General features: G+C 39.9%; 1 protein-coding gene across 4 annotated transcripts in view; it reads left to right on the top strand.

Annotated features, from left to right (window-relative positions):
• tnks (tankyrase, TRF1-interacting ankyrin-related ADP-ribose polymerase) overlaps nucleotides 1-2,808 on the top strand; it is a 109,789-nt gene extending 106,981 nt beyond the window's left edge. For all 4 annotated transcript variants that reach the window (XM_004911036.4, XM_004911034.4, XM_004911033.4 and 1 more), the window contains one exon: nucleotides 1,689-2,808. In XM_004911036.4, the coding sequence (XP_004911093.1) occupies nucleotides 1,689-1,775 (87 nt within the window). In that variant the 3' untranslated portion in view covers nucleotides 1,776-2,808. The remainder of the gene's footprint in view (nucleotides 1-1,688) is intronic.
• Nucleotides 2,809-13,618: the final 10,810 nt, after the last annotated feature.

Below are 13,618 nucleotides of genomic sequence, written 5' to 3'. Positions count from 1 at the left end.
AGGAAATTGTTAATGAGACATTCAGATAAAGGGTAATTGATCCTGCATTACCCTTCAGTACAATGTCTCTGTTGTATTCATAGTAATTAAGGTTAAAAAAGACACGTCCATCAAGTTCATCCTGCTTAATTGCTTGTAGATCCAGAGAAAGGCAAAATACCCCATCAGACACCTCTCCAATTTGCCTTAGGGCTCTGGTACACGGGGAGATTAGTCGCCCGCGGCAAAACTCCCTGCTCGCGGGCGACTAATCTCCCCGAGTTGCCTGTTGCCTGTTCGCCGGTGGGATGGCAGAGGGAAGGCAACTCCCTGCTCGCGGGCGACTAATCTCCCCGAGTTGCCTGTTGCCTGTTCGCCGGTGGGATGGCAGAGGGAAGGCAACTCGGGGAGATTAGTCACCCGCGAGCAGGGAGTTTTGCCGCGGGCGACTAATCTCCCCGTGTACCAGAGCCCTTAGAGGGGGAAAAAGTTCCAGCCAGTCACTGGACCAACTATGTATTAAGCTTGAGCAACTTTGTATTTTCATCTTTGCTAAATAGACTTCCAACCTTTCTTGAAGCTAATATACCTGATCTGCCAGCACAGAGAGATAATTATACACCTTTAAAATAAAGCTTTTCGCACTTTCTTCTAGTCCTGTATGAGTGCCCTGCGTTCACTAGAAAGACCTACTAGTGAATAAAGATCAGGGATTGTACTGTATGGAGCCCTTATATATTTATACATCATTATTATATCCTCCCTCTTGTTCTGTGTAAACTGCAAGGATGCCACATCCTGGAGGGAATTAATTGTGCTGCATAGTTGTGTCATTTGCAAACACTGAAACATTACACTCCCTATCAATGAACAAGTTAAATAAAAGTGCACCTAATGTACCATTGACAACTACCCTCTGTACACAGTCAATTGGCCAGTTTCCTGTCTATGTACAAACAACAGGATGGGTTTAAAGGCTTTTGTTACAGTGATAGTTTGATATCATTTTAATTACAACCATTTCTGATCTGTTTTTTTAGCTGAAAATCTCATGTCCCAATCTATATTAGTAATAAGTTTGAGGTGCTGAATTCCTAAAATGGTCTGTCGACCCATGTTTAAGTCTGTTATACAACAAACATTAAATCATGTAATATGCCCACTTTTACCTAGGTGTTCAATACTTGCATATATAAAGGAAAATAAGGGAGGGGGCAGTATCAATAACCTTTCCAGCGCTAAACTAAAACATTTTTGCCAAAACAGCATAATTATACCCAATACTGCACATTGTTTTCAGGTAAAACTTTATACTTTTATTCTGATGACAGAATCCCTTTAAATGTGCCTTTCTTATCCTATTTTTATACAAATGCATTTAAACTATACAGATGCATTTTAAACTGAAATGAATGGACTCCCTGATATACCAATACTATTTTAAGAGACACAGCTTAAGGGCTGTGATGGACTTTGGTTGGAAGGAAAGCTTAAGCTAGACATGAGGAACAGTAGGGGAAGCAAATGTATCTGTATGTTACATGTTAAATAACTTATGCCAGGTAAGTATAGAAGTGTCACAGAATGGACAGTGTAAGGCAACAAGCAGAAGAATTGCAGAGACTAAATGCTGTACATAATATCATGGTGATATGAAAAAGGAATGGAAAGATGGAACGTAAGTAATAATGTATTTTGTCATTGTGCAGGCATACCCAGAGTATCTCATCACATACCAGATTATGAAGCCAGAAACCCCTTTACAGGCTGCCACAACAGCTGAACAAAAGACCTAGTTAGAAACCAAACCCAGGGGATGTGGATTTTCAAGCAAGAAGTGAGCAGTAAGCGACTGACTCTGGGAAGTGATTCCATGAAAGGAAAGCCCTGAAAGCCTGGAAATAAGCTGTACCTTATTAAGTGTTACATTGATGGTTCTATTCGGAGTAGAAGCGTTCTTCTGTGCTACTCTTCCTGTTGAAGAAATGTTTACATGGTGCTGCCTTTTAACAAACTTTTTTCTGAGGCTCATTTCCAATAAGTTGTCCAAGAGAAAGCCTAAATCTTGTTTTCGAGTTCAGCATCGCTGCCAGTGATGTGCCACAATGGTATTTCCCGAGTTCTTAAACTGGATGTTTTATGCACGTGTAACATTAATGTTTATCCGCTTTCAGCTTAAGTACCCTGAGTACTGAGGAGCCTATTTATTTGTTTTTATATTTGTGTATACATGAGCCAGGACCCTGCAATGTTCCTTTCCTTTGCACAAACATTCGTTCCTTAACAATGCAATATTTACTGTTCCCAACCTGAAAAAAAACTCAAGGAGCCTTGGATCATTTTCTTTTTCCCCTCTTTGCACTTTTTTGAATAACCATACTATTTGGAAATGAAGGAGAAACAAAGACTGACCAAGAAACTTTCCATGCAGTAACACCATAACACTAAAAGCCCAGCTCAAGAGATGCTTTGAGGAAGGTTGACTGCACATTAGTGCAGTATGGGATCTTTAATAGACTTGATTGGAAAGCATTTGAGAGTTATTCCTCAGTGGAGACTCCCTTTATTGCTTAGCAAAGGTGTGTAGGTAGGTGCTGATCTTCTGCTGTGCTCATACTCCCAGCAACCTTTGCCGGACTATAGAACTGTATAACAGCAAGGTGGGTAGGTCAGAGCTGAAGATATCATTAGATCTTGTAACGGAAACCTCTGCCCTCAATTTGCCACAGTTTACATCTCTGTAAGTGCAAAAACAAATCTATATTGACAGGCTGAGGAAACAGACTTCTTCAATGGGGTCTGAGAAATAAAGAACATTATGCTGAACTGCATGTTGTGTGTCTCATTGTCACAATGCTTGGCAATACTAGAATGATTCTGTGTCATGGTGTCAATTGTCTGCTGCTCAGTGTCTCATTACCATGCTTATTTAATACGCTTTGGATAAAAGGAAGCCTAAATAACCTTAAAGGAATTCTATACCCCCAGAGTGAATACTTAACCAACAGATAGTTGGCCTATTAATGAATAAGTGGCCTATTATAGAATCTCGCCAAACTGGAATACATATATCCGTAAATATTGCCCTTTTAGGCTAATGCCAGACGTGGCGTTTTTACGCTGCGTATTTTCTAATTCTCTCGGGGGCTGAGAAACACACAATATCATCATCCATAGAAATAACTTACAGTCTTGATGGAGAACACACTATGCGTAAATACGCTATAAAACGCGTTACCACGGACTTTTCATGCGTTTGCCGAAATACGCCGTTATTTGCACAGCAACCTATTCCTATGTGTACACAAAGGCAGCTGCCAGACCTAGCGGAAATACGCACGTTTTTACTATGGGAAATGGGATTTGCTACGTCACCAGTACTAGGCTGTGTGGGTTGTGCAGCGTTTTTAAGCGGAGAAAATATGCACCGTAAAAACGCCACGTCTGGCATCAGCCTTACATCCTTTCCCTTGATCCACAATTTAGTGATGGGCTGGGTGCTGCCTCAGAAATTGTGGCCTAGCATGTATGCGTGCCTTGGCTTGTTTGTGTGCACTGTGAATCCTATGATCCCAGGAGGCGGCCCTTAATTCTTCAAATAGCAATTTTGTATTTAGGATTAGCCAATAGCACTAAAAATGGTTTATTTAGATGAAGCAGGGCTTTACATATAAGTTTGTTTATGCAATATATTTTTATAGAGACCTACATTGTTTGGGGGGGGGGGGGTTGTCAGTTAAGTAGGGATGCACCAGATTCATAATTTTAGAATTCATCAAAATTCCTAAAACCTTAATTTGTATTTACAAATTAACAAAATTACAAAAAAGTAGCAAAAAAAAAAACTGCATTACCATATGGCCATGATAATTAGGGTGGAATCATTTAAGCCTGGCAACTTGGATTGGACCAAAGTCAAATCCAGAATTCGGCGCATACAATTGACTGTGAAAAAGGGAGAGTCAGTTTATATAGATGGACACAAAAATAATAATTACATTTAAATTGATGAGCAGTATACATTAATTTTGGAGACATGGAAACAACTGAGCTGCCTTCTATTAGAGTGTTTCAAGAGTTAGCAACAGTCATGCCGAAAATATAAAGGGCCAAGCACAAAATGTTTATTGAAACGTTGCTTAGAATGATATTTTCTTCCCCACAATGCCTTGCATGTTCTAGATATTTTAATAAAAGGTATACAAAAGCTTACTATATACAGGCCTCTTTAGCTGCAGCCTGAGTCTCTGGTTTACAGGTAAGGAAGAGTGCATTATATGGGCATTTATCTGTGGATTGCTAACTGCTTTCTTTTACAGCTGCTCTAAAAAATCAGGTGGAAACTTAAAAGTACACTCTGTTTTACAGTTTGCTGTGTTAAGTGCACAAACTAACAAAAACATAGTTCCTAAAGGAGTAGTTAGTAGCTAACTTTTCCTATGTTATATAATGGCCAGTTCCTGTTGTTTTTTTTTTTTTTTTGAAATGGGGGTCACTGATTCCAGCAGCCAAAGAACTTTTACTATTACTTATCTTCCTATTCAGGCCCTTTCCTATTCATATTCCAGTCTCTCATTCAAACCACTGCCTTCATTGCTAGGGTAATTTAGATCCTAGCAACCAAATACTTGCTGAAATTCCTAACTGGAGAGTTGAAGAAGTAGTTAAATAATTCAAAAAACACAAGTAATAAAAAAATTAAGACCAATTGAAAATTGTCTCAGAATATCACTAACTACATCTTACTAAAAGTTAATTTTAAGTTGAACAACCCATTTAATTAAAGCAAGGATTCTACAATCCGTATGTATGGTTTAAACCATTATTTCGGTCCACTCTGAGACCCTTATTAATAACCCTACATATGTATAATGTAAATTAACTTGATAAAATATTGGACCACTGCACCAAGGCACTGGATTTAAGTTGAATTCACTATTTGGTTGTTCTTGTTTATACTGTGTATTCTATTTAGTGGGGCCACCATTAGGAACTTTTTTTTCTAGGCTTGGCACAGGAGAATCATTGGAGCCACGTGCAAACAACAAACTGTTTATAGGACCCAGTAGGGCCCTCTGCAGTTGGACCCATAATCTTTCCCCCTATAGGCTAACCTGAGTTTAACACTCATGTACACAATGATACTTGTAGGTAAAACCATATATGAGCTCTGGGTTTGTACTGTTCTTTATTCTTTAGAAAAGCCATGTTTGCATGTGATATTGTATGACCAAAGTTACTGGGTGGTGGGTTTGCTCTTTGTTTATGGAAATGCTTCACGCTGCAAATTCCTTCATCGTGAACTAAATCCTCATTGGCCAGTGTATGCATGCCTATGACTGTTGTGCGCTAGCCAGCAAGCCATGTGGAAGCAGCCAGGAGATAACCAATGATGATGATGGTGCAAGAACACTTTGCTGCAAAAAAAAAAAAAAAATAGAAAATGAGCTTTTTAAACATTTTTATTTTGGCTGATTTTTTTCTCAATTCATCAAATGTTACTGTTTTATTACATTTTAATTGTTTTAGGCAGTAAAAGTGGAATTCAGTGTTTAGTTATATATATTCGAAATTCATCCATCTGGCCTGTTGAGAATAAGAAGATCCTGGTACCTTAAGGGTGAAGACACATTGGGCTACTAGTAGCAGCAGCTACTTGTCATGGCTACTAAATGCCAGAAAATACCCTGCCATAGACAATACGGAGAATTGCCAAAACACACATAGAGACAATTATCAGTAAATGATCAGTAAATCATCAGCATTGTCTATTTTTGTAGCCATGACAAGTAGCTGCTACTAGTAGCTCTGTGTGTCTTCACCCTAAAGAAGAACTAACAGCAGCCACTGGAATGTAGATGGAGTGAGTAGTAGTGTTTAGGCTTCACCAGATTTCCAAGTGAAATAGAGAAACCATTGAGGGACAATAGACCAAATAAACTTTGGAAAGCCACAGTAAAGGTGCCCATACACTATAAGATCCGCTCGCTTGGCGATGTTGCCAAGCGAGCGGATCTTCACCCGATATCCCCACCTACGGGTGGGCAATATCGGGTAGCAAGTAGCTTAAAAAAAAAATAAAAAATCCGCGGCCATGGGGGCAGTCGGTTCGGGGACCGCATCAACGAGCCGATGTGGTCCCCGATCCGACTGGATTTTCTAACCTGGCCGATCGAGATCTTGCCAATTTCAGGCCAGATATCGGTCAGCCAGGCCACTCTGTTCTGCCCATACACGGGCCGATTAGCTGCCGAATCGGTCCAAGGGACCAATATCGGCAGCTATAATCGGCCCGTGTATGGGGACCTTTACAGGATAACCCATATAATAAGGTTTGGAAAAAAAAATGAGCCCTTCCCCGCTGTACCTAAAATGACATTGAGAAGAATGTGGGCATGAGGAAAAAGGGGAAGAAGCACTCCAGTGTGTCGGCAATGCCTTTAAATCATTTATTTGCAGAAATGAACAAACAGCACAAGCTTTCGGGGGTGACCCCTTCTTCAGGTGCAATGAGGTGCAGAAGGGGTCACCCCCGAAAGTTGTGCTGTTTGTACATTTCTGCAAATAAATGATTTAAAGGCATTGCCGACACACTGGAGTGCTTCTTCCCCTTTGCAAAGATACATGGAAAAAAGGCTTGGGAGCGGCTGTGGAAGTTAAGCACCCTTTGAGAACATGTATGTAAGTGGTGTGCTGAAGATTTTTGTTTAGGCATGAGGAAAAAGCCAAGCTGTATAGAAAATACACAGGTAGGGTAGTTTTATTTCCATTACTTATCTCTGTATATAAATATCCACAACAAATTACTTCTTTGTGAAAGTACCTTTAAATATCCTCTTGAGGTCACTGTTACTCAACAGAAACGAGAGAAGTTCTTAGACCAGGGGTCGGGAACCTTTTTGGCTGAGAGAGCCATAAACACCACATATTTTTAAATGTAATTCCGTGAGAGCCATACAATATGTTTGACCGCGGATGCTGCGGGGCAAGGTAGGGTGGGTCCCAAGGATGCCGGATGTGATGAAGATGAGGGCATGGCCTGCGCTCAGCGGATAGAAGACGTGTTCTAAGGCTTAGAACACGTCTTCTCTCCGCCGAGCGCAGGGGCAAGGTAGTGTGGGGTCCCAAGGATGCCGGATGCGATGCAGAGGAAGGTGTGGCCTGTGCTCGGCAGATAGAAGACGTGTTTTAAGGCTTAGAATACGTCTTCTAACCACCGAGCGCAGGCCACGCACCCGTTATTTTTTTTATTAACGATTTGGCAGGGAGCCATCAAAAGAGCCACATCTGGCTCCCGAGCCATAAGTTCCCTACCCCTGTCTTAGACGATAAGATTCTCTGCCAACAAAGTAGTCCGATTAGATATAGAATCCCTTATAAAGGGGAACTCGCCAAAAGACATGTATTTGGTGGTTCAAGAGCACAAGCCCCATAACTTACAGCTGAGGGGGTGCAGATCCAACAAAAGTTAAAAAAAAAAAAAAAACAGGTGTTTGCACATTAACAAAAAAAATTATGAAAAGAATATCTATGATATAATATGTTTAATGCCTGAATGTGAACACTTAACTATAGGCTTTTTTTGTGGTGGATATCTGTACAAACAAAAACAAAGTTGTATTCTGTAACTGATTTTTATCCCTGACTGAAGTGGCTAAAATATTAGTGTGCGGTTAATAGGGGTAAATGCCCATACAGTTCAATAGGATGGCACTGTGGCTTTATAAGTTGTTTTTCCTACCCCCAAATTCCTCTGCCTAGCCTTAAAGAAACAGTAACACCAAAAAATGTATTTATTTATATATTATGTTTAAATTAAACTATAACGTACTGCTGCCCTGCACTGGTAAAAGTTGTGTGTTTGCTTTAGAAACATTACTAGAGTTTATATAAACCCTGGTGTGTAGCCATGGGGGCAGCCATTCAAAAGAAGAAAAGGCACAGGTTATACAGCAGCTAACGGATAAGACACCCTTGTATTCTACAGGGTTTATCTGTTATCTGCTATGTAACCTGTGCCTTTTCTCTTTTTTTTCCAGCTTGAATGGCTGCCCCCGTGGCTACACAGCAGCTTATTTTATAAACTATAGTAGTGTTCCTGAAGCTAACACACCAGTTTTACCAGTGCAGGGCAACAGTATGTTATATTTACATTACTTTAAAACTTTCATTTTTTGGTGTTACTTTTCCTTTAACTACAGCATACAGTTTCTAGGGGATATTAAAAAAAACAAAAAAAAAACAAAACACTTAACATGGTGCTGCTGCCATTGCCTTTTTTTTTTTTAGCCAGATGACACCAAGAAAATACAGCTAGAAAGGCTGCACTCTAGGTCGTATTTAAATCTAGAGGCAATAAGGGCAGCCCAGCAACATGCATTTATAATTCCCCCTTTACATTTGCTAAATACAGTGGCCTGTACCAGCAGGCCAGTTAACTATCTTGTAGTTCATGGGGCACCCAGTCATTTCAGCTCCTGCAGATCTGTAAATGTGCTTCCTATTCTACACATTCATATTCCCACCTGGGCTAGTACCAACAGCACCTATAATCTGCCCTTTCTCATGCCTGCTATGGGGGCTCAGATGGAAAAGGACAAGTATCAGAAGTAATTCTATTTTTACCATACTACCCTCTAGCTCATGTTTGTGTCTTCTAATGCTTATATTTTCCTGATTTCTTTGCCTGATGGGCAATACGAGCTCAGTCAATAAGTCATCTGTGTTCTAAAAAAGGCATTATGTGGGTGAGAGTGGGATTAGAGTGGGAGTCAGACTAAAGGATATCAATAACTGGGCTGGCTTCAAGTTTTTTTTAATGATTTTGTAGGGTTAAAATAAACAAGTTATTTCAATGAAATGGAGAGAGGTTTTTCAAATTCATATATATTTTAACACTAAATCGGCCAGATTCCTGTTCATGATGCTTAGAGAATAGAAATGATGTGTCGAGTTTTGAAATAGCTCTCTCTTCTTCTAGTTACATAAGTGTACATCTGCCTGGCCATGCACGAATACCAGTGGGTGGAGGGGCTGCAAGCACCAGATCATCCTGGCTTACAGTAAAACAAATAAACCTGCTGCTGGGATTTCTATTTAACCCTTTTGGGGAGCCTCAGCTACTGTTATCACGGAGCTGAAATTCATTAATGAGCAAGTTTTCCTTGTTATCATAAATTCCATTTCTTCGAGGCCTGACAAATCAGCACATGTGGACAGTATTGCCCTTCCCACACAAGGATGTAGGACCAGATAGCAGTGAGCCCCCCTTTAGCTGATAACAAAGCCATGGAGAAAGGAAGCAATGGCAAGACAGCAAATAAACCTCCAGTCCTCTTATTTCACTTTAACTGCACCTCTTTACACAGTATTGGGCTCTTATAAGGGGGCCAAGCCCCACTACATCTCCTCAAATGTTTTAAAGAAGAAGGAAAGGTAAAATCACTGGGGGGTACCATGTTAGGTAATCGTTCATGTTATGCCCCGGGTTGGTGCTCCTGTTAGGAGGAAACTGCACCAGCCCAGGGTAGCTGCAAGCCTGCGATCATCTTCTTCCTGTCTTTTTTTCTTCATGATCACAGGCCTGCAAATTAAAAGATAGAAAATAATGGGTGTAGACTACTTACTTTGTACACATAATGACACTGTGCATCACCTAGGACCCTCACCAGACCTTATTGGTTCCAGCCACTGCCTTATGTTGTTATGCCCCCGACGGCTAAGAAAAAGGAGGCACTGTTTTAAACAGTAGTGAATAAAAATGTATTTGACATATAAATGGTTTAGTAGTGTACTTCCACAACCTTATTTGTGCCTGTAAAATTTTCATAGCACAACAAAACTATTGAAACTGAGATTTTGACATCTAATTTTTTTTTTTTTTGCATTCTGCGTTGTTCCAGATTTGTTTTTCTAGCCATCTACCAGTCTCTGACATCACTGTGAGGAAAGTTTGCCCCCACTCCTCAATGCAAAACTCTTTCAGCTGTGAGATGTTTGATGGGTTTTTGCATGTACAGCCCATTTATAAGTCACCCCACAGCATGTCAATGGGATTAAGATCTGGCCTTTGACTAGGTCACTCCGGGACTCTCTATTTCTTAGTTTTCAGCCAGTCCTTGGTGGATTTACTGGTATGTTTTGGGTCATTGTCGTGTTGCAGGGTTCAGTTTAGCTTCATCTTTAATTTTCCTACAAATGGTTCCCATGTTCCTCAAGCACCCTCTGATACACAGTAGAATACACAGTAGAATTCATGCTGCAGCAAAGAATCCCCAAACCATGACACTTCCACCTCTGCCGCCTGCTGTAAGTCCCGTGATGACAGTTTAGGGTTTTTGGAGACTTCTTTTAGCATCTTGCGGTCTGCTCTTGGGGTAAACCTGATTGGACAGCCAGACCTGGGCATGTTGGCAGTTGTTTTGAAAGTCCTCCACTTGTAGACTATTTTCCGGACAGTGGAATGGCTAATTTCAAATACTTTTGAATTTGAATAAGCTGCTACAATCTTCTTTCTGAAGGCCTCAAACCGCTCTGATCTCACCATGGTGTTCACCTCAACAGTCAGGAGCACACCAAATGAAATGTCTGAGGTTTAAATAGGGCAAACCTCCTTCAAAATGCTGAGTAACGCTGTTCTAATCATGTGCCCCAATGTGATTTGAGCCATTTTTAGTGGGACTAAATGTGGGGGTGTCCTGATTTATTCCTCACCAGAAATCGCATTTTTGTAGAATTACATTTTACAGAGGAAAAGTCTTTTCTTTAGTTTTAATTGTTTAGTTATATTACCTGAATCTCTCAGTATTGTTAAAATTGATGAAATATCCATGTGCCCGAGAATGCTACAAAAACACACAGGCTTTCATGGGGAGTCCTCATTTTTTTTACATAGAACATAGGATAGAGTGCTTCCACCAGGTGCCTTTTAGTAGGCCCCAAACTGCCAGAGGCCCAGAAAATCAACCATTTGAAAAACAAAAACGCTGTAGGAACAACTGTTGCTGTGAAGCAGTGCTTCATTAGCTCACAAAACTAGCTTTTAAATAACATAAAACAGGTAGCATGTTTTTGAAGTAGTTTAAATATAAGTTATGACATTTGCATGCAAAATTGAAGTTCCTACACTCTTCAAATGATATACATCTTCTAAGCCTATGGGCATCAAACTATACAGTAGACCCATCAGTCATATTTATGGTGTTTTTTTTCTCAGTACCTAAAGATATGTATGAAATAAAATGCTCTAAATGCAGGCTTTGAGGCAATTTCCTTATATTACATTGAAACCAATAACTTTGGGTCCCAAAAAATCCCTATATCCTTCACAATTAAGGGAAAAGACGTACGGCGCAATTAAGCCGCCGCGACTTGTTGCAGCGATGCACATAATCCTCTATGGCGATTAGTTGCAGCAACTTGCTTGGCTAAAAGTCGCGGCAAATAATTGCCCCGTGTGTCTTCGCCCTAAGGATGACCCCAACACACTACCATTTAGTGTATAACTTGCACTTATATTATTTCTAAAAAAAAGTGCATAACTTTGCACATTCCAAGTCTAAAGCTAGCCATACGCGGTAAGATCCGCTTGCTTGGTGAGGTTAGATCGTCACCTACGGGTGGGCGATATTGGTGGTTTGGCCCTAGGGTCAAATGATCGAATTGAAACCACAGGTATAGGTGCCGTTGGTTCGGGGACCACATCAACCAGCCGATGTAGTCCCTGATCCAACAGAAAAATCATACCTGCCCAATTGAGGCCAATTTCAGGCCAGATGTCGGTCGGGGAGGCCCGCTGTTCGTGCCCATACATGGGCAGATAACCTGCCGAGTCGATCTAAAGGACCAATATCGGCAGCTAAAATCGCTCCATGTATGGCCACCTTAAGTTTCTGTTCACTGTTTCATAGCAGGCAATTAAAATTTGTCTGGCAAGATCTATTGCACATGAACAATACTGGCACAAACTTATCTTATCCCTTACCTTTTAGTGCGAAGACACACGGAGCGATTAGTCGCCGCGACTCTTTATAAACTCGCAAGTAATTAGTTATGGCGACTTCTATTCTACCCTATGGCAGAAAAGTCGGTGCGATTAGTTGCCGCGACAGACTTATTTAAAAGTAGCGGTAACTAATCACCCTGTATTTCTTTGCCCTTAATGTACTATTTTAATTTTGGTCTCTACATTCAAGATACTTTTGTAAACCTATGGATATTAAACATTGGCCTATTTATAAAACCAATGGCATTGATATTTGATGTTTTATCTTAGTAAAGAAAAAAATGTCAGTTTGATAGGTTGGAGTAGAAAGACATTTACCCATTTTGGATTTGTCAGAATGTGTATTTCAGAAACTATATGGTTTGGTGTGTGGGAGTTAGTGGAATTTTTGGCCTTCAAATCTAAAAGCATGCCTCTTTCTGTAGCTTTTCGAGTATGATTGTACGCAAGTATACTTATATTTTGAATTTTTTTTTTTTATATAAGTTCTTGTTTCAGAAGTTGAATTACACAAAAGTTCAGAGGGACGATTTACTTACCAATGACACAGTGTGCAATGTGCGTTTTTGGACACAATTGGCGAGTTATTTTTTTTCCCACAATGCACACTTTCCCCACAATTTCAATGGTAGTAAATCAGCCCTCAGATTTAGAAAGCTTACATTGTCATGAACAAAGCAATGTATAGTTGTATCCAAATATGTGAAACTTTACAGTTTAATCTGACAATTTCTAAATGCCATTACAAACGTATGCACACACGAGAAGCTTGCGCTGTGCAATTTTTTTTATTATTCTTCGCCAAACAATCTTTCAGGCAATAAGTTAACATTTTAAATAATGAGAAAACATGTATATATACATAATACAGCTGGCCTGCTTATACAATAAAAAAACAATTGGGCCACTTAATGAAAATATTTACAGAGAAATTCAAAACAAACACTATTGCATTGATTCTCTAATCACACTTCCAGTTAAAAAGACTAATTTCCTACATCTTTGTCATATTCCAGTGACACTTCACCGCTTCAAGGACAGCAAGTCACCAAACAGAGTATATGTGCCTTTATAGTTGTAAAGGGTTCAACCAGAATGTAAAGTAATGAGAACAATAAGCATAAAACTTTCACCTTGTTGTGAAAACAAATGTATAAACTGCTTCATGGGATTAAATGTGAAAGTGGGCACATTTTACCCAGGAAAACGGTGCATAAAACCTTCAGAATTTTTGGCATTTTCCAGGAAGCCAAAACGTACCCATGGACATTATTCAGGTTACATAGCAACAAAGAGACCTCAGAAGTTTTTGGTTACAATATTCCAGTAGCTCTAAAAGGACAACTGCTTACTGGTTGCCAAGGTGTAATGGCCAAAATGTTTTTTTGCCCATGTTCTCATACGTCTCTCTTACACCAAAGAGCAATAAAATAAGAAATACTGTTTGTATTAAGCACTTTTTAAATGCTTCTAATGGAAAGAAAACCTAGATGCATTGGAACTATAAAAATGACAAGGTTTACACTGATTGTAGGAACCCATAGCAGCAATCTTCATCAGTTACTGTCACCTATTTATCGCTATCAACTGATTTTTCTTCTTGTGGGATATAGGTTTGGTGTGTACCCTTTGGGT

The sequence above is a fragment of the Xenopus tropicalis genome, chromosome 1 (assembly GCF_000004195.4).
Source record: "Xenopus tropicalis strain Nigerian chromosome 1, UCB_Xtro_10.0, whole genome shotgun sequence".
NCBI lineage: Eukaryota > Metazoa > Chordata > Amphibia > Anura > Pipidae > Xenopus > Xenopus tropicalis.
The sequence above is the reverse complement of the archived record's forward strand: the minus strand, read 5'-3'. Positions and strand labels throughout refer to the sequence as shown.